Source organism: Pogona vitticeps, chromosome 1 (assembly GCF_051106095.1).
Source record: "Pogona vitticeps strain Pit_001003342236 chromosome 1, PviZW2.1, whole genome shotgun sequence".
In the NCBI taxonomy this organism is placed as follows: domain Eukaryota; kingdom Metazoa; phylum Chordata; class Lepidosauria; order Squamata; family Agamidae; genus Pogona; species Pogona vitticeps.
The window spans coordinates 166,799,506-166,817,496 of record NC_135783.1 but is presented as its reverse complement, the minus strand read 5'-3'; the positions used below and the strand labels follow the sequence as shown (position 1 = coordinate 166,817,496).

At 39.8% G+C, this 17,991-nt stretch overlaps 1 protein-coding gene and 1 non-coding gene across 12 annotated transcripts in view; both read left to right on the top strand.

Annotated features, from left to right (window-relative positions):
• The window catches only part of SETDB2 (SET domain bifurcated histone lysine methyltransferase 2), an 88,761-nt gene that overhangs the window by 55,905 nt on the left and 14,865 nt on the right, over positions 1-17,991 (top strand). For 9 of the 11 annotated variants that reach the window (XM_072993157.2, XM_072993165.2, XM_072992908.2 and 6 more), the window contains 3 exons: positions 12,319-12,608; positions 17,074-17,162; positions 17,789-17,934. In XM_072993157.2, the coding sequence (XP_072849258.2) occupies positions 12,319-12,608; positions 17,074-17,162; positions 17,789-17,906 (497 nt within the window). In that variant the 3' untranslated portion in view covers positions 17,907-17,934. The remainder of the gene's footprint in view (positions 1-12,318; positions 12,609-17,073; positions 17,163-17,788; positions 17,935-17,991) is intronic. The other 2 variants (XM_078378290.1, XM_072992964.2) reach the window with 1 other exon arrangement.
• On the top strand, positions 15,232-15,396 carry LOC140703555 (U1 spliceosomal RNA). The gene has a single exon (XR_012082887.1). It is a non-coding gene; the product is annotated as a U1 spliceosomal RNA (small nuclear RNA).

The window sequence follows — 17,991 nt, the reverse complement described above, 5'->3', positions numbered from 1 at the left end:
GAAGAAGGCACCAACAAATAAGGGACTACTTAATAAAATATATTACAGCATAAAATTAATTTACTAGAACACGAACAGATGGAGAAGAAAATTAAATTTGCAAGGCAAAAATTCTTTGAGAATGTAAATAAACCGGGAATATGGCTAGCCTACAAAATAGAGAGAGAGAAAAAAAACAATGATCACAGCAATACTTGACAAGCAATGAAAGGAAATACACAAACAAAAGTAGATTGAAAAAGAAATTCATGAATTTTTCACCAAACTTTATAGGAAAAGAGAAGGAGAACAAGAGAGATGAAAAAATTATCTGAATAATATTCCAGAATGGAGGCTAAATTATCAACAATTGGAGAAATTGAATGAACCAATTAGAATAGAAGAGACTGGAGAAGCATGGAGGAAACAAAAAAGTGGGAAATCCCCTGACTTCCAGCAAAATATTACAAGGCATTTGAAGAAACTCTGATTCCACAATTCAAGAAACTGATTGAAGATGTTCAGATTAAAGGGGAAATCCCAAACTCATGGAAAGAGGCATATATCTCTCTCATAAATAAGGACGGGACAGATAAAAAGCAAATTAAGAATTACAGACCAATCTCTCTCTTGAAGGTTGATTATAAGATCTTCACAACCATTTTAGCAACAAGATTAAAGGGGATACTTGAAATAATAATGCATAAAGATCAAACAGGCTTCATACCTAAAAGGAAACTGTCATCAAACATAAGGACGATAATAGACATATTGGAATACTATGAAATGCATCCGGAAAAGCAGCTGATGTTAATCTTCCTAGATGCAGAAAAAGCCTTTGATAACATTAATTGGGAGTTTATGTTGTCACAACTAGAGAATGGCCTTTGAAGGAACATTTTTGCAAACAAGTAATACAATATATACTAAGCAAGTAGCCAAGATAAAAATTAATAGTAACTTAACTGAAAATATACAGATTGAGCAAGGCACAAGACAGGGATGTCCGCTATCTCCCCTACTATTTATTTTAATATTGGAAATACTGAACAGACAAGTTAGCGATAATGAGGCAATTAAAGGACTTAAAATCAGAGGAGAAGAATTTAAGCTACAAGCGTACGCGGATGACTTAGCGATAATACTAGAAAATCCCTTAGAAAATCTGGAAGATTTATTGAGAGTCATAGAAGAATTTGGACAGGCAGCTGGTTTAAAAATAAATTACCAAAAAACAAAATTTATGACAAAAATATAAAGAAAGATGTGGAAAAATTAACAAGGAACTCCAATTTTGAAGTGGTGAAAAAAACCTAAATATTTAGCAGCTGTTATCACCAAAAACCAAACAATTTAATGAAAGAAAATTATTTAGCAATACAGAAAGAAATTCAGAAAAATTTTGAGGAATGGAGCAAATTACAACTCTCATTTGTGGGAAGAATATCAACAGTAAAAATGATGGCTTTACCAAAACTATTATTCTTATTTCAAAATCTCCCAATACTATTGAACTTTAAGTACTTTAAGGACTTGGACAGCTTTACATCAAATTTTGTCTGGAAGCCTAAGAAGTCAAGAATAAAACTTAAATTGCTACATGAACTGAAAGAAATGGGGGGCAGGATTACCAAATTGGTTGCTATATTATAAGGCTTGTGCTATGACCTGGATAAAAGAATGGATAACTCTCGAAAATAAAATACTTATGAAATTGGAGGGACATAATCTAAAAATGGGATGGCATGCATATGTATGGTATGGGAAACATAAGAAACATTCACATTTTGGAGAACACATTCTCAGAAAGGTTTTAGGGATAGTATGGCAAAAATTTCAAGCACAAACCTATAAGAAAATTCCATTGTGGGTGGCGCCTATAGAAGTGTTCACGCTAAAAGTGTTAAGCCAGAAAGGAGCACTGACTACATATACAAATCTGTTAACTAAATAACAAAAGATAAAGGATAAAGAAGAGTTAGAAAAATTGGGTGTGGCTGCTGATTGGTGGTCAATGGCGAAATTAGAATCATGATACAAAAAAGAAAAAAAAAAGATAAAACTGTGGGTGACTTCCGGTTCCGGCTCAGCCAGGCAGCACGCTCATGGCTAAGCAGCGGTGATTTTATCTTTATTCTATATAATTTTATATGCTTTTATCATTTTTGTTTAGCCGAAGCTCCTATTTTACTCCAGTTGGAGACATGATTTTAACCTTGGCAAAAGTAAACAGAGAGATAATGACCACTGGAGCTGCTGAGAGAAATTAGAAATACTTCCTGCCTCTGTATCACAAAATTTAAACAACTGAAGCCTGGGAAGAAAACAGAAGAAAATAACACCAGTACTGCGGACATAAGCACCTGCTTGAATCAAGTCTGCGAGAAAAGCATTTACTTTGTTTGGGAAAAGCCATGTGCCTTTGAGGGGTTGTTCGGCTTATAGCAGGGGCCTTGATCTGCTGTCTTCGTCAATCTACAATTGGCTTACAGTGAGTAAAAGTACTCCAAGGAACAGGGTGGAATAACCTGCCTTCTGAAGGCCTATGTTTGAAGTGTTTTACCGGGGCTAAGAAGTTTTTTTTTTTTTTTTTACACAGCTGCTACTGACTGTAACTGTGAAACTCATATTCTTCTCCCTTTGAGCGGAAGTTTGTACCTACAGAAGTAGAAGGGGTTACTAAATAAGCTAAATTTCTGGAGTATAATTATGGTCACTACCAGGACCAAAAAAACCTATGGCAAGATAAAAAAGGCTCCTAAAAAGCCAAACCAGGTATCAATAGCAGACTTCTGTGTGGCCTCAGATCTTACTAGTCAACGCAAATATGCTTCCTCTTATAATCAAAGACCACTGAGGGAATTTACATCAAGTACTCCACTCACTCTGGACAATGTAGGCATAAATAATGGAGAGACATACCAGGAGGTTGCAGTCGGAACTCCGCACTCTGGAGGAGAAATCGGAAATTGGTCTCTGGATCCAGAACTCCTAGAGAAGGCTCCCTCTGCCTCTGTGGAATCACTCTATAAACATCTAAATCTATCAACACCTGGACCCATGGAGAACCTTATGGAAGAAAAAATAGGTCTCCAAGATGCTCAAGGGCCCGAGAGTGAACAAACTAGGAGTATTTATACCCAACTGCGTGATCAGTGCTTTCTCTCAGCTAAATCCAACCAAACAATTTTCAGCAACCTGCATGATCTAAAGAAAGAAATCGCTGATATTAAAGCAACACTACAATGCATTGCTGACATGATAAAGTTGGGGATTCTAAAAGCAGCACCTCCCTCAAACCCTCAATACTGAACAGAGAGGACTTCAGGGCACAAAAGATCAAATACAAAAAGATAACTCCCCAGCCTTTAAAGGTCAGAGTTACCTGCAGTTATCGGAAAAAACAACTCAGGACCGAATGCCCATCTCTGGGATGACCGCAAAGGCCTGGGCAGACCCATATGACCGAAGTAAGGACACAGAGGGACCTGACCTGATATCCTCCAAACAAGAGCTAATAACCATAGATGAATGGTGGGGAAACACCCCAGAAGAATCCTATCCCCAGCATCCACTTGCTGTGACAGCATGCAAGGAAATTATACAGAGAGAAAACCCCCAACCGTCAGCAACCTCAGACAGTGAAGAGTCCATTCCGATTGAAACCCCATCACTCAAGCCCACGAACCATATCACCATCTACAACTGGCCACTAAGAAAATCAAATGGCACCTGGGCCTCCAATTCATAAGTACTGCAGATAATAACAGAAACTCTGGGCGAAGAATGGGATGCTCAAACGAACACAAAATGTTACTGTATTTATCCCAGTAAGCCCAGGCAACTAAGAGGTAGGGTGCACATGATCTTCACCAATAGTAAACAGGCCCATCATTTCTGGAGCCTGTTATACAAGTTTGAAAAAATAGCACTATCATTCAAATGGGGAATACATACAACTTACTCAAATATCAACCCCCGACCGATCACAAAATTGGATGCCTATAAACTAACAAATAAATCCAGAGAAACTCTGGTCCCAGAACAAAGAGATGGCCCCTCAGCCGCTTCCATAAGGACGATAACAGCTGAAAATCCCAGCTATGACCTGCACAGATATAGGGCTGAAGCTCCCATCATATACAACAGTTCACCTTCCAAAACTAAATCAGATGGCAGAAGAAAGGAAATGTACACCAATTTTGCAACCTTTCCAAACAGTATCCCAATTAACAAGCCCCGTGACTTTAGAAGCAAAAGAAAAAACCAGAGAAATCAGGTGAAAATGCTCTCAAGGCCAAGGCATCTTTCAAAAGGTATTATATCCCCCAGAAATGACAGAATATACAATCTACACAAAGAAAAGACACATCCAGCTTGCTCAATTGGAACTATTTCCGATTCCACCTCCGAGTGGCATATGGGCAATAGATATGCCCCTTTAGCAGCTTTTCCCCAGAACTGACTATTGGAAGGCAAAAAACAAAAACATTTGAAGAAGCCTTCACCCTGGAACATAGCAGGGGGAAAAAACAAACAAAAAGTTCAATTTCACAAAGATCCCATAGTTCCAAACTTAACGACTACCTACCCAGGTAGAGCTGAAAGATCCTCCTTCAGTAAAGAGACACAAAGAAATCAAAACAATAAAGACTGGGCCCGTAAAGATTATCCTTTACCCACATCAGCTACTCGCTTCACCTACAGAGGATGTCAGTCATCAGATGTATCCCAGCCTACTCTGGAGAAGCTAAGGATATACAAGGAAGGGAACCCCATTAAAACTCTCCCTGCCACAAGAGGGGAAATGACCTCAAAAGCAGAAGAACTGATCATTCAGGAGCGAAATGGGGCACCAGACACTCAAGTATGGCGTTGTGCCCCAGAAAGTAACCAAAAATCTGCATCTAAAGTTGAACTTTTATCATGGAATGTGGCAGGTTGCTTTCTTTTGCAGCAAATATGACATCATTCTTCTGCAGGAAACATGGTCTGACAAAGATATAATACTAGATGGTTTCAATTCTTTCATCGTAAAGGCAACACCAGGGCACGGACCGGGGAGACTGAAGGGGGGACTGAGCATTCTGGTATCAACGGCTCTGAAAGTGAAATCTACGATGAAACCCCCCTTGAGACAGCTGGCCATGGCAGTAGTACTCACAGGAAGTATGAAAACCCTATTGATCATTAACATATATTTACCTCCTACATCTAGAAAAGCAGAAGTAGAAGGAAATTGGACAGACCTTGAAAACTGTGTAAGAGAGCTTATCATGGAACATCCGGATGCTTTGGTCCTGGCTGGTGGGGATCTAAACGCCCGTATGGGACCAGATGACGACTATCTGGGAACCAAATTCAAGATGATAGCCAATATAAGAAACGATAATGTGAGGACACTGAGTCAGGAGAGGGCATCTAAAGATCAACGTGCAAACTTTGCTGGGGCCTGTCTGTACAAATTTGCCTACAGATTGGGCCTCTCAGTTCTAAATGGCACAATCACAGGTGATACCCCAGGAAAATACACATTTATGGCAGCATCCAAAGCTAGTACAATTGACTACATCCTGGTGTGTAGGGGGCTCCTTTCCATGGTTGAAACTCTCCAAGTACTGCCTTACATGGAGGGGGATCATTTCCCCCTACATCTAAGTTTTCACCTAAACATTAGAAATCTAGACACAGAACCAAGATATCATACTGAAATCACAGCATTAGAAAGAGTGGGTTGCCGAGTAAGATGGTCACCTAAACTGGCACAAAATTTAAAACAGTTTTAACCTCGGAAAATCTGATTGATGCCCTTAATCCAGTAGGAAGCCAGACAGCCCACCAGAATCCTATAGATACATATGAAACTCTCTTACAACAGCTAAATCCGCACCTTGTCCACTCATACAGCAGAAACCTTCAGAAATCATATAACCGATCCAAACCTTGGTTCAATCAAAACTGTAAGGCAGCAAAACAATTAGTAAATCAGACATACCAGGAATACCTGAGAGCAGAAGACCATGTCAAAAAAGAGGCCCTCCTAAAACTATTGATACATAAAAAAGAATACAAACAGCGGATACAATACAGTAAAAGAAAACACACGAGAGAACTATGGAGGAAGTTGATAGACGCAGCAAAAGACAAAAATCCATCCCCTTGGAAACTAATCTCAGGCAGACTATCAGAGCCCAAACAACCTTTATCCTCTTGTATTCCACCAGATAAATGGGTATCCCACTTTACAAGTATGTACGAGGATGTCATTGTACCCCCTTTTTCACTAATGCTTGGAAGCACTCCCAAATGGCCCCCGGTGACCCCAGGTGAAATAATAGCTCACATAGATCAGCTAAAAAATGGAAAAGCCCCAGGCCTTGATGGCATCCCACCAGAACTCCTAAAAGAAAACAAGATATGGTGGGGCTCTTTTCTAGCACCTCTCTTCACCCATATCAATGACACAGGCCATATCCCAATATCATGGAAAACAGCCATAGTGGTCCCATTTTATAAGAAGGGGAAAAGGGAAGATCCAGCCAACTACAGGCCAATAGGTTTGCTGAATATTATAAGCAAACTATATGCAAGGCATCTCCTAGACAAACTCCTGGAGTGGCTCGAAGGAAAAAATATCATTGGGGCAGAACAAGCAGGCTTTCAGCCAGGGAGATCCACAATAGAACAATGCCTAATCATACAACATCTTATAGAAAAATACTCAGCCAAAGGAGTAACATCACTTTATGCCGCCTTTGTGGACTTTAAATCAGCATTCGATTCTATATCGAGAACACACCTCTGGGACAACCTAACAAACTCATCTATAGACAAAAGACTTCTATATCTAATCAGGGCCCTACATGAAGAAACATACTTGAGAGTCAGGTGCAGCAGACAAGGACACCTCACGGAATCTGTGCAAACGCACAGAGGTGTTAAGCAAGGCTGCCTATTGGCACCAGCATTATTCATCTTTTACATAAATGATTTATCTAGCTGGCTTAACACCGCTGATCTCCATTCTCCTAAACTTGTAGATAGAACAGTGCCAGCTTTACTCTATGCTGATGATACAGTAATTCTATCCAGAACCCCCATAGGGCTGAGGAGAGCACTTAAGAAGCTTGCCTCATACTGTGAATATAAATCCCTAACCATCAAATATCAGAAGACCAAGATAGTCGCCTTTGGACAGAGACCTGAGATTCGGTCATGGCAAATAAATGGGCACAGTATCGAGCAGGTGAACAGCTTCAAATATCTGGGGGTAGTACTACAGGCCTCGGGGTCTAGGCTTCAGCACAGTAAATTTGTGGCAGATCAGGGAGAAAGATCGGCAAATAGTATAGTAAAATTCCATCTCTCCCAAAGAGGGTCCTTTATACCAGCAGCCCTCAAACTCTATAAAGCAAAGGCTCTAGCTCAGCTGCTGTACGGCTCATTCATGGGGCCACCCAGCTCTCACTTTGCATCACAAGAAATAGTTCAATCTAAATTTTTAAGAACAATACTCCAGGTCCCCAGATGTGTGTCAAATGCAAGGATAAGGCTAGAAACAGGATGCCTTAAAGTAGAAGCCTGGATTAGGATTCAATCTATATATGTGTGGCTAAAGGGACAACTAAACCCAAAAGGCCTATTTTCCTTGATATTCAATGATAACTACCAATCTGAGTGGGTTAAATTGGTCCAGGGATACTTGGGGAAAATTGGCCTCTCACCTCAGGCACTCTTTTCTTCTGGAATAGAGCAGGCAAAACAAATAGTTAAGCAAAGAATAGAGGACAATGAATATCAAACAAACCTCTCTAGCATTCAAAACATGGCGGTAAGGACTTATATCAAAAACTGTATGGAGCCGGCCAAATACCTAACATCGTTGGAAATTAAAGGAACTAGAAGAGCCTTTACTTTGGCAAGGTGTTTGGCCCTCCCCTCTGCTGTACTAGAAGGGAAGTATAAAAATACCCCTTTTGCTGAAAGGTTATGCTCCTGCCACCTGAGGGAGATCGAGACCATACAGCATATGTTCTTCACCTGCCCGTTGTATGAAGCAGTGCGAAAAGAGACTATAACCCCCTTAATAGATAGATTGCCAGGACGTTCGGAGGGAAATAGGCTTGAGTTCCTCCTTTCAGATGTTAATGTGCAGATCACCTGTCGGGTTGCGAGGTTCTGTGTTGCAATACTTCGGATGCGGAAGTCAAATATCAAATAGATTGCAGTCTCCAGTTGTGTGTATGCCATCATGTTTTAATGGAATACTGACAGTTAAAAATTCTAGTGTTTTATAAGGTTTTATACTTATGTGACTGGTCTAAGGACCGTAAATAAAATTCTATTCTGTTCTAAAAAAAAAACAACAACAACTGTGGGTTTCTTTGAAGGCAGGGTGCAGGTGGACAGACTGTGGATATATACTGATGAGAAAATAATCAAAAATGTATACATATTTATTAGAATATGATTTAGAGGATGAGAGGGTGAAAGAGATGATGGTAAAATGGGCAAAAAAATTTGGATGTAACATAGGTATTGATGACTGGACTAAGATGTGGAAAGAAAGTTATAAAACCAGTAAATCTTAGAGAAAATATCCTCAAAATGTTTTATAGATGGCATTATAAACCTGTAAGACTGGCAAAAATATCAGAGGGTAACAGCAATATGTGTTGGAAGTGTAAAAAAAATGCAGGAACATGCGAAAAAGTCAAAAAATATTGGACACAGGTGTGGGAAATAGTGAAAGAAATTACTCAGCAGAAATTAGATATAAAACCTGAAGTGGCATTATTGAATATCATGCCGGAAATTAATGATAAGAAAATGAAATACAGTGATGCCCCACATGACGATGACCCCGCTAAATAACGAATCCGCAGGACAATGACTTTTTAGCGATCGCAAAACGATGTTTCCTATGGGGATTTTTGTTTGACGACATTAGGTCCGTGCTTCGCAAACCGTTTGTTCGCGCGATGATGATTTTTCCAGCTGATTGCCGGGTTTCTAAAATGGTTGCCCTGTGTTTTCTGGACCCATGCTTCGCAGGGCAGCCATTTTAACAGCTGATCGGCACTCAGAAAATGGCTTCCCTATAGGCAATCTTTGCTGGACGACGAGGTAATTTCCCCATTGGAACGCATTAAATGGGTTTCAATGCACTCCAATGGGGAACTGTTTTTCGCATGATGACGATTTTGCTTAACAGCTATTTCAGGGGAACGGATTATCATCATCATGTGGGGCACCATTGTGTTGTCTAATGTACATACAGCAGCCAAATTACTCTGAGCCCACAAATGGAAAAGCGAAGAAACCCCAACGATAAAAGAGTTGTTAAGGAAGCTATGGGACATAGCGGAACTGGACACACTCTCAGGAGCATTACGGGAACAACGAAGAGACTATGTAAAACAAAGCTGGAAACTAATATATATTTAGGCCCAGAGGAGAACAGGAGTTTAGGGCAAATTTGATTAGATATGTATATGTATTCAATTCACACTGGAAACCCAGCCGGATAGAACAGAGAATCAATGAAGCTGGAGTCTCTGACTCTAAAGGGGGGAGGGGTTAGCTTAGTAGGAGGGTATTTCTTTTTTGTGTTGGTCTTTTAGTTGTATGTTTAGTAGTATGTTAAACGAATTAAAAAAGAAAATACAGTGGTGCCTCGCTTAATGAGCGCCCCATTTAATGACGAATCCGCATAGCGATGAAGATTTTGCAATCGCAAAAGCGATCATATTGCAATGTTTTTAATGGTAAAAAATCGCTTTGCGATGATCAGTAAGCTGTTGCGCTTACCAATTTTTGCATAGCGATGTTTTCAGAACAACTGGTCGGCAGTTCCAAAACGGCCGCTGGAAAAATGGCCGCCCGCTGTGTTTTCGTGCCGATTCCTCGCTTACCGCGCAGCGAAAATGGCGGCCATATGGAGGATTTTCGTTTAAAGGTGAGTCTGAAGCCCATAGGAATGCATTAAACGGGTTTTAATGCATTCCTATGGGCTTTTTCTTTTTGTATAGCGACGAAATCACTTTGCGGCGATTTTTCTGGAAAGGATTATCGTCGCTATATGGGGTACCACTCTAGTCCACTTTAGAATGTGATGAATCTAAATTATGTTCTGATAATTATGGGCAAATGTTCTGATGAAGTACTGTAGGTCATAATTCTGTTAATACTTTAGTAAGTCTTTGGAATCTTGAGGTGACTCAGATAGTTGACATGAGGTAAAATACTGCAAGGCCAAGGCTGGGGAAATGTTGCCCATGCCTTAAAAGCGGACTGGTCCATCTGATGTTGGTACGTCACAAGAGATTGGAACAAATCATTAAGCTGTCAATTTAAGAATATTCGGGGGGGGGGGAAACTTTGATCAAATGTAACTACTGTGTTTCCCCGAAAATAAGACAGGGTCTTATATTAATTTTTATTCCAAAAAACGCAGTAGGGCTTATTTCAGGGGATGTTTTATATTACAGTCATGTCATCTTCTTCTGGTTGCTGCACAATGCTGCACAATGGTGGAGGGCGAGGTTTCACTTAACTGGGGCTTATTATTGGGGTAGGACTTATATTACGAGCATCCTGAAAAATCATACTATGGCTTATTTTCAGGTTAGATTTTATTTTCAGGGAAACAGGGTAGCATGGATTTCTTAAGCACAAGTCATGCAAGAATCTTATCTCCTTTCTTTAGAGAGTTATTAGTTTGGTACATCAAAGGAATACTGTGGGTGTACTATATATATTTGATAAGGTTTGTTGGCAAGTTGGTGGGTGGTACCTGGTTGCTAGATCTCGCTCATAGGGTTATTATCAGTGCCTCTGACAGCTGGACAAAAAGGGCAAGGATTGAAGCTTACCCACTGCTTGCACTGCTAGGGTATTTAAGTGACCATGGATAAGAGAAGTCTTTGATTCAGAAGAGGGCCAGTTTGGTGGTAGCCTGCCAGACGATGAGTTAAAAACACTTTGTGTTACAGTAGATGCAACAACAATACAGATTTATATATTTTTTTAAAAGAATATTTCTTTCATGTACAGTGGACCCTCGACTTACAGACAGCTCGGCTTACAGACTTTTCGAATTACAGACTTCTCTGGCTGCAAAATGTAGGTTCGACTTGCAGCCTGAGAATCGACCTACAGACCACAAAAAAACCAAAATGGAACAAAAATGGAACAAAAACAGCCGGTTACGGGATTAATCGGTTTTCAATGCATTGTAGGTCAATGGAGACTTGACCCACAGACTTTTCGACCTGCAGCCACCGTTCCAATATGGATTAATTCCATAAGTAGAGGGTCCACTGTATCAGATCCCTATAACTTGCAGCCTAAGACTGCTAAAAGAGACTGTTGAAAGTTTGGGGCAAGGTGTGGACATCTGAAAGAACTAGAAACATAGGGAGACACACACATCAACATTCAGCTCATCAATGTACTACCTCACACACATCAAATACCAATAAAAATCATTTATTTATTTATTTTATTTATTTACAATATTTTTTAGCTGCACCATTGCCAGTGGCTTCATGTAGCAGCAAAAGCAGCAGCAGACAAGGACAGCATGGATTCCCACCCACACCCCACACCCCACCCATGGATTCAAACTGGCTTTTCACATGTATCCAGACATATGCTTGCAGACTTTTAAAACTAATTTTCTTTAATATATTCTTTCTTTTAAAAACTGTGATATTTTAGAGTTGTATTCTATGTCTTTTATTTTGCTATTTTAGGCTTTAAACTCCTGCATTTTTATAATATATTTGAAACATTCTCATTGTTCTTTTTACTCTTAAAATATATTTCTACTGTATTTTGGATTGACTTCTGAGTATTTGCCTGCAATTTAAGTTTAGTTTTCATAATTTTTTAGCATGCGTGCCTAAAAATTTTCTCATAGATGTTTTCTTCAGCTCCACTTCTTACAGTGGGCATAAAAATATAAAAATAGAAATATTGGTCTTTCTGATGAGAGAGAGGAGAGTATAAGCTTTAGTAATTCTGTTGGATAGAAGAATCTCTAAACCAGTTCTCAGTCTTAAGATCATGTTGCCTTCTGACTCCATATTCAAAGCAAGACAAAGATCTGAATAAAACAGTTTATTGAGATATTATGAACAGCAGGGAAAGGAAAAGCCTTTTCAACAAATCGTGGGATAAACTAACATTTATTCATTCATTCATTCAACAGGAGCTTGTCTCTATATACTTTGTGCTGGTTAATTTAAGAGTGTGAATGTGTAGTATCAGTTTGACTGTTGGCTGAGTCTTAACTTGAGGCTTATGAATCTTATGCTCTCTTGAAATGTTTTATAGAATCCAGCCTCCTAGAAGAGTTTGAGGGACCAACAAGCACTTTACAATCTGAAGTTAATACAGACTGCAAGAAGGAACACCCTTTTTCCAGTGCCACTTTGAACAGTGGAAAACAGTGCAAGCACCTATTCTGGATTGACAAAACACTTATGGAAAAGATTGAGAGAGGAGGACAAGAATCTATTTGCAACAAGAAGGCCACAAACTGTAGTGAGGCACCTGTGAAGGATAAGGAAAATCTTTGTTTGCTGGATGCCACTAAAGAAGGCAATGTGGGCAGGTTTCTTAATGTAAGTATCAATGATACTTGTTTCCTTGTTTCAAAAAAGTTAACGTTTTGCGAACATTGGGGTATGAACTTGCTCTCAGTCAGTGTGTTAATATCGTGAATATATGCAACACAGATCCAGCCTCTGAGAGCACTGCTTATGTGGTGTCCCCCTCTTATGTATCTTTGGGCTTTCATATTTCAGTCTGTTCATTTACCCAGAACAGCATATTTTAGGCTTCTGTTGGAAATGCAAACGTATAAATATGCTGTTAAATCAAATTTAAATGTACCTGAATACCAGAGCTTGAAATGTTAGGCTGGAAAATCAATTAATGTTAAATTAATGTTAAATTGATTAGTGTTAGAAGTGCAAACATTATTTATTAATATTTAGAAGTGTTAGTGTTTTAACTATTTGAATTATCAGTTTTGGGACTGGTGTATTCTCAAGCATGTCATTTCACAAGTCATACATGTACCAGAAGTGGAGAATCATGAAGCAGACTTCTACAGCAGGATGACACACAATGAGTGGGAATTACCATCTCAAGTTTTAACACTTATAATGAATTGTTATTGCACTGAAAGAGATGAATAAACAGATTGTTGCTGGGTAGTCAATAAGAGCTATGATGAAGAAATCACCACCAGCACAAGTGTAAGCAAACAGCAAAGCATGCCTCACTTCCACTCCCTCCCTTCCTCCCTTCCTTCCTTACAGCAATAAAGTTTTCTCTCTCTCCATCATTCAGTTCTTTACTTTGCAGCATGCAGCATGTCCACAGAAAGTGTGCTTACTTTTATCAGCTTTTTGCAGCTGATCCTCCTGTTTCCTCCACTCTCTAATCATTTTTTCAGATGAGGAGGCCCAAAATGTCTCTGCACTGTTCACTGTTTCCATACTCCTTAGCATATTTTACTACCTCTAGTTTAAAAGGAATGTTATATGCTAGCCTTTTCTGCTTTGCACTGGTAGAATGAGTTCTCATACTCTGCAAGAAAAATGTGCCCCTTATTCATCACCACATCTACTGCCTGCTTCCTTTTACAAATATAATCTCAAAACAGCACAGAATCATAGAATAATGGAGTTGGAAGGGGCCTATAAGGCCATCAATTCCAACCCCTGGTTCAATGCAGGAATCCAAATCAGAGCAGATCTGACAGATGGTTGTCCAATTTTAGAGACTACAATAGGATAAAATGCAGTAGCTGGGAATCACAATGAAAAGATAAAATCTACCAGCAATATTGTAGAACAACAATGATTAAGAAAAACCAATAAAAACAGGGGGAGCGACACCATGCAGCTTTTGTTAACACAAAAATACTACAGTGGGGTCTCGACTTACGAACGGCTCGACATACGAACGTTTTGACTTACGAACCGCTCTCATAGGAATATATGGACTCGACTTACGAACTTAGATTCGAGTTACGAACTCTTTTTTCCCTTTTTTTAAAGCTAAGTCATCTTAGGTTAAAAGGAAAAAAGGAAAAACTATCCCCCTCTAGTGGCAGAAGGCGGAATAGCAGCTTCCCATTAGTTTCAATGGACGAAAAGAGCAGATACGGATTAAATGGTTTTCAATGCATTCCTATGGGAAATGCAGATTCGACTTACGAACTTTTCGACCTGAGAACTGCCTTCCAATATGGATTAAGTTCGTAAGTCGAGACCCCACTGTACTAAAATTTTTGTTTCCAGTTGTGTGTGTGTACGTGTGAAATGCTATTTATGAAATGTTGGGTTCTTAAATCAATTTTCAAGATTTCAAAGCTTTACTTGGACATATTCAGATCTGTGATTCAGATCTGCCCTCTGCAATTCAAATTGCCTTGCTCCTGATAAGTCCATAAAAACTGTGGCAAGCTAATACACGAAATAAAACCTGTAGCCCTAGTGGTAATATATTAAGGAAAGGTGTGTTAGGTCCCTTTTGGTTTCCCTTTTGAACTTTATTCTGCATGTGCTCAGTGCCTTTTTAATCATTCTGTGCTTCAGAATGAAATTTGGCTAACAATACACATTAGCCTCCCCCCCCCCCAGGTCCCTTAATGTTTTAAATATCTGCAAAATTACTTCTATTTAGGCTTAATTTATGGGGAAGTGATGCAGCTTACTACCAAGCTCTGAACTACAGACAGCTATATCTAGCCAACTTTTCCCCATCTAGCAGGCTCTCAGTAGTAATTTTATCTTCCCCTCACCATTCTCAGGCCTATTAAACTTACTAGCAATTTTAGAAGCTTTTGTTTCTGTCCTCTCTCTCTCTCTCTCTCTCTCTCTCTCTCTCTCTCTCTGGTTCTCCACATGTCTGGTTGGTCACATGGTCTAACTTCTCTGCAGAAGGTGAAGGGAAAGAGACTCCTCTTTCCTGCTTTGCTTCTCCAATAGAGAAGCCAATTGGGTGATGCAAGCAGGCAGATATGCTAATATCTGTGCACTGAAGGATTGTGGGAGGAACATCCAGCCCCTGATGGGGGTCCTGCAGGGCACCCCAAAACACTGAAGAGCTCTCCTGGCCTCTTTTGGGATTGGGGCTGTGCAGCCCTGTTCTGATCAGGATGTGCAGCCAGGGGTCACCATGCCTTTGGAGGGTAGGGCACACAAAGGGCCAGGAGGCTTAGGGGCCCTTTAAACTCAGACCTGGCAGGGGAGATACCATTGTTGTAAGTGGTTTTCCCAGGGTAAGGCTCATCTATTGCACTTTGGATGAGCTGACCCCTGTGATTTTCCCAAACATGGGAAAATCAACTGCTGGGGGTCTGTGTTTCTTTTTTTTCTAGAATCACTCTTTCCCCTTTGGTCTTTGGCTGTTTGCATTGCTTGCTGCCATAGGCCTGTTTGCCTTGCTGGTTTTCCAGGTGGGCTGCAGGAAGCAGATCCTGGAAAGCTAGCAGTGCAGAATGGTGAGGTCCAAACAGCAAGCAGTCTCTGCTGCCAGTTCAGAGGCCTCCCAGCATGGCAGTGGGAGGCTTTTGGGTGGTGGTGGCTGAACCCTGGGTTAGTGCATTCACTCCATAAGATGCATGTACTTTCCCTCCCTCCTTTTTGGAGAGAAAGAGTGTGTCTTATGGAGCGAAAAATACGGTATATAAAAGCTGCTTCTTTTATGCACTCACTATTTTATAAACATAAGTTGACTATCTAAAAATGATTTTACATTGTGTTTTTTTCTTTAATGGATTTTTTCCTAGCTGAAAAACAGCTGTGGTACCCAATATAACAGCCAACTTTTTATACCCTTCTCTTGGAACCCAGTTATGATAAACATTAATATTACTTAGATTCTGAAATGAGTCCATTCTACTTTAAAAGATCATATATGTCTGCTCCCTGGAAATATGCTCTCAGTGTGATTTTTTTTAAAATTAGTGATGGCTAACTGTCTTGCTTTGCTGTATTTAACCGTATCACTTTTAAATCAGTACATCACATAGTCGGTTAAAGAGATATTGCCTTAATCTTAGAATATTAGAACTGCAAACCTGGAAAGGCCCTATGGACCATCGAGTTTGGTCCCTGTTACAGAGGCACAGTGGGGAATAGAACTCCCAATCTTTGGCTCCACAGCCAAAAACCTAAATTACTGACCTATCCAGCAATGCTTTACTTATTATCCAAGTTCCCTCTTGTGTCTCATGAAGCATAATTGCTTTATCAGCCATCTCTGTTCTGGACATGGATCCTCTTTGGTTGAAGCAGGAAGTAACTTACCAAATCCCCACTGATTCAGTAGCCTGCTTGAGTTGAGCTTATTACTGGATTTCAGCTGTCATGTCATAAGTTGTTCACATCTACTTGTTGACCCATTCCACCTACTTATTGTAATCAAATAATGCCATTTGTTTGACATAGCCCTCTTTCTTCTTGTATTACTTAAGATTTTATTGTACAAAAAGAAAGAACTTTTGTTCATGTGGAACCCAACTACTCATGTGCTGAAAATTTCTTAAACTATATATATGTGATGTGTGTGAGGCAGTACAGTGGTGCCCTGCTTGATGATGATAATGCGTTCCAGCAAAATTGCTGTTAAGCGAAATTGTCAAGTGAAAAAAAATCCCCATTGGAATGCATTGAAAACCGGTCAATGCATTCCAATGGGGGAAATACCTCATCGTCCAGCGAAGCTTGCCAATAGAGAACCGCCGATCAGCTGTTAAAAATCACTGTAATGCGAAGCTTCCGTCCGGAAAGCAGCCATTTTGAGAAGGGAGGGAAGCCATTTTGCGGAGGGAAGCCATTTTGCGGAACTAGAAAAAGCATTGTTTTGCGAACAAACGGTTCGCAAAGCAGGCTCCCAATCAACGTAAAGCGGATTTCCCCTATTGGAACCATGCGATCACAATAGCAATTGCAAAAATGTCATCGTCAAGTGATTTTGACGTCATGCGGGGTAAGCGTCTAGCGGGGCACCACTGTATATCAAAAGAAAAGTAACCCAATCCATTTTAACATGTACTTGTTTTATTTATAGCACAGCTGTTCTCCTAATCTCTTTGTCCAGAGTGTATTCGTAGAAACTCATAACAGAAATTTCCCTTGGGTGGCATTCTTCACGAACAGGTTCGATTTTTTTTTTTCAATTAACAAGAAATAATTATTTGAGTAAAAACGTATCTTCCAAGTTAGAAATTATGTATAAAGCCTAACACTACTTCTGTTATCTTCTTGTTCTGCCTAGCATTTCTGTGTGGAAATATTAATAATTTTTCAGGCGCTTACCCCGTATTTTTAAATTTTCAATATCAACAATGTACTGGACAACCATATCCCATGCCACATTGTTTGTTGCAGGGACTACAACGTATACTATGTATAGAATGTATGCTGTGTGCTACATTTCTAACCAACAGACAGAATCCAGTGGAATATTTATGCCCGCATAAGTGCAATGATATACCTTGGAGCAGCAAATAACCGCTAATAAATGAGTCCCTGACTGAATTCCTCGTAATGAGCCTATTGTGTGACTTGGAATTCTTCTACAGAAATATGTCTGAAAGATATCTAAATAGATACTTCCTAAATTTTTTTAACTTGCATATATTCAAACAGTTAACATCTGTATTCCATTTAAACCCCAAATGTCCCCCTGCACCCAGCAGCATAAAGATCTGATCTCTATAAGTGCGTTCAGCTGAGCTCCTGACCTGGTATTATGTTAACTGTGTGATATGTTTCTTTCCTAGGCATGTAAAAGCTGGAACTGAACTCACATGGGATTATGGTTATGAAGCTGGAAGCAGGCCTGTTGCTGAGATTGCCTGTCAATGTGGGACACATAAGTGCAGGAAAAAAATATTATAACTTCTGTATGTGTTTTAGGCATAATTAAGTAAGTAATGGACAGGATGGAATGACCAAAATCCTGTTACTTCAGCCCATTGGCATA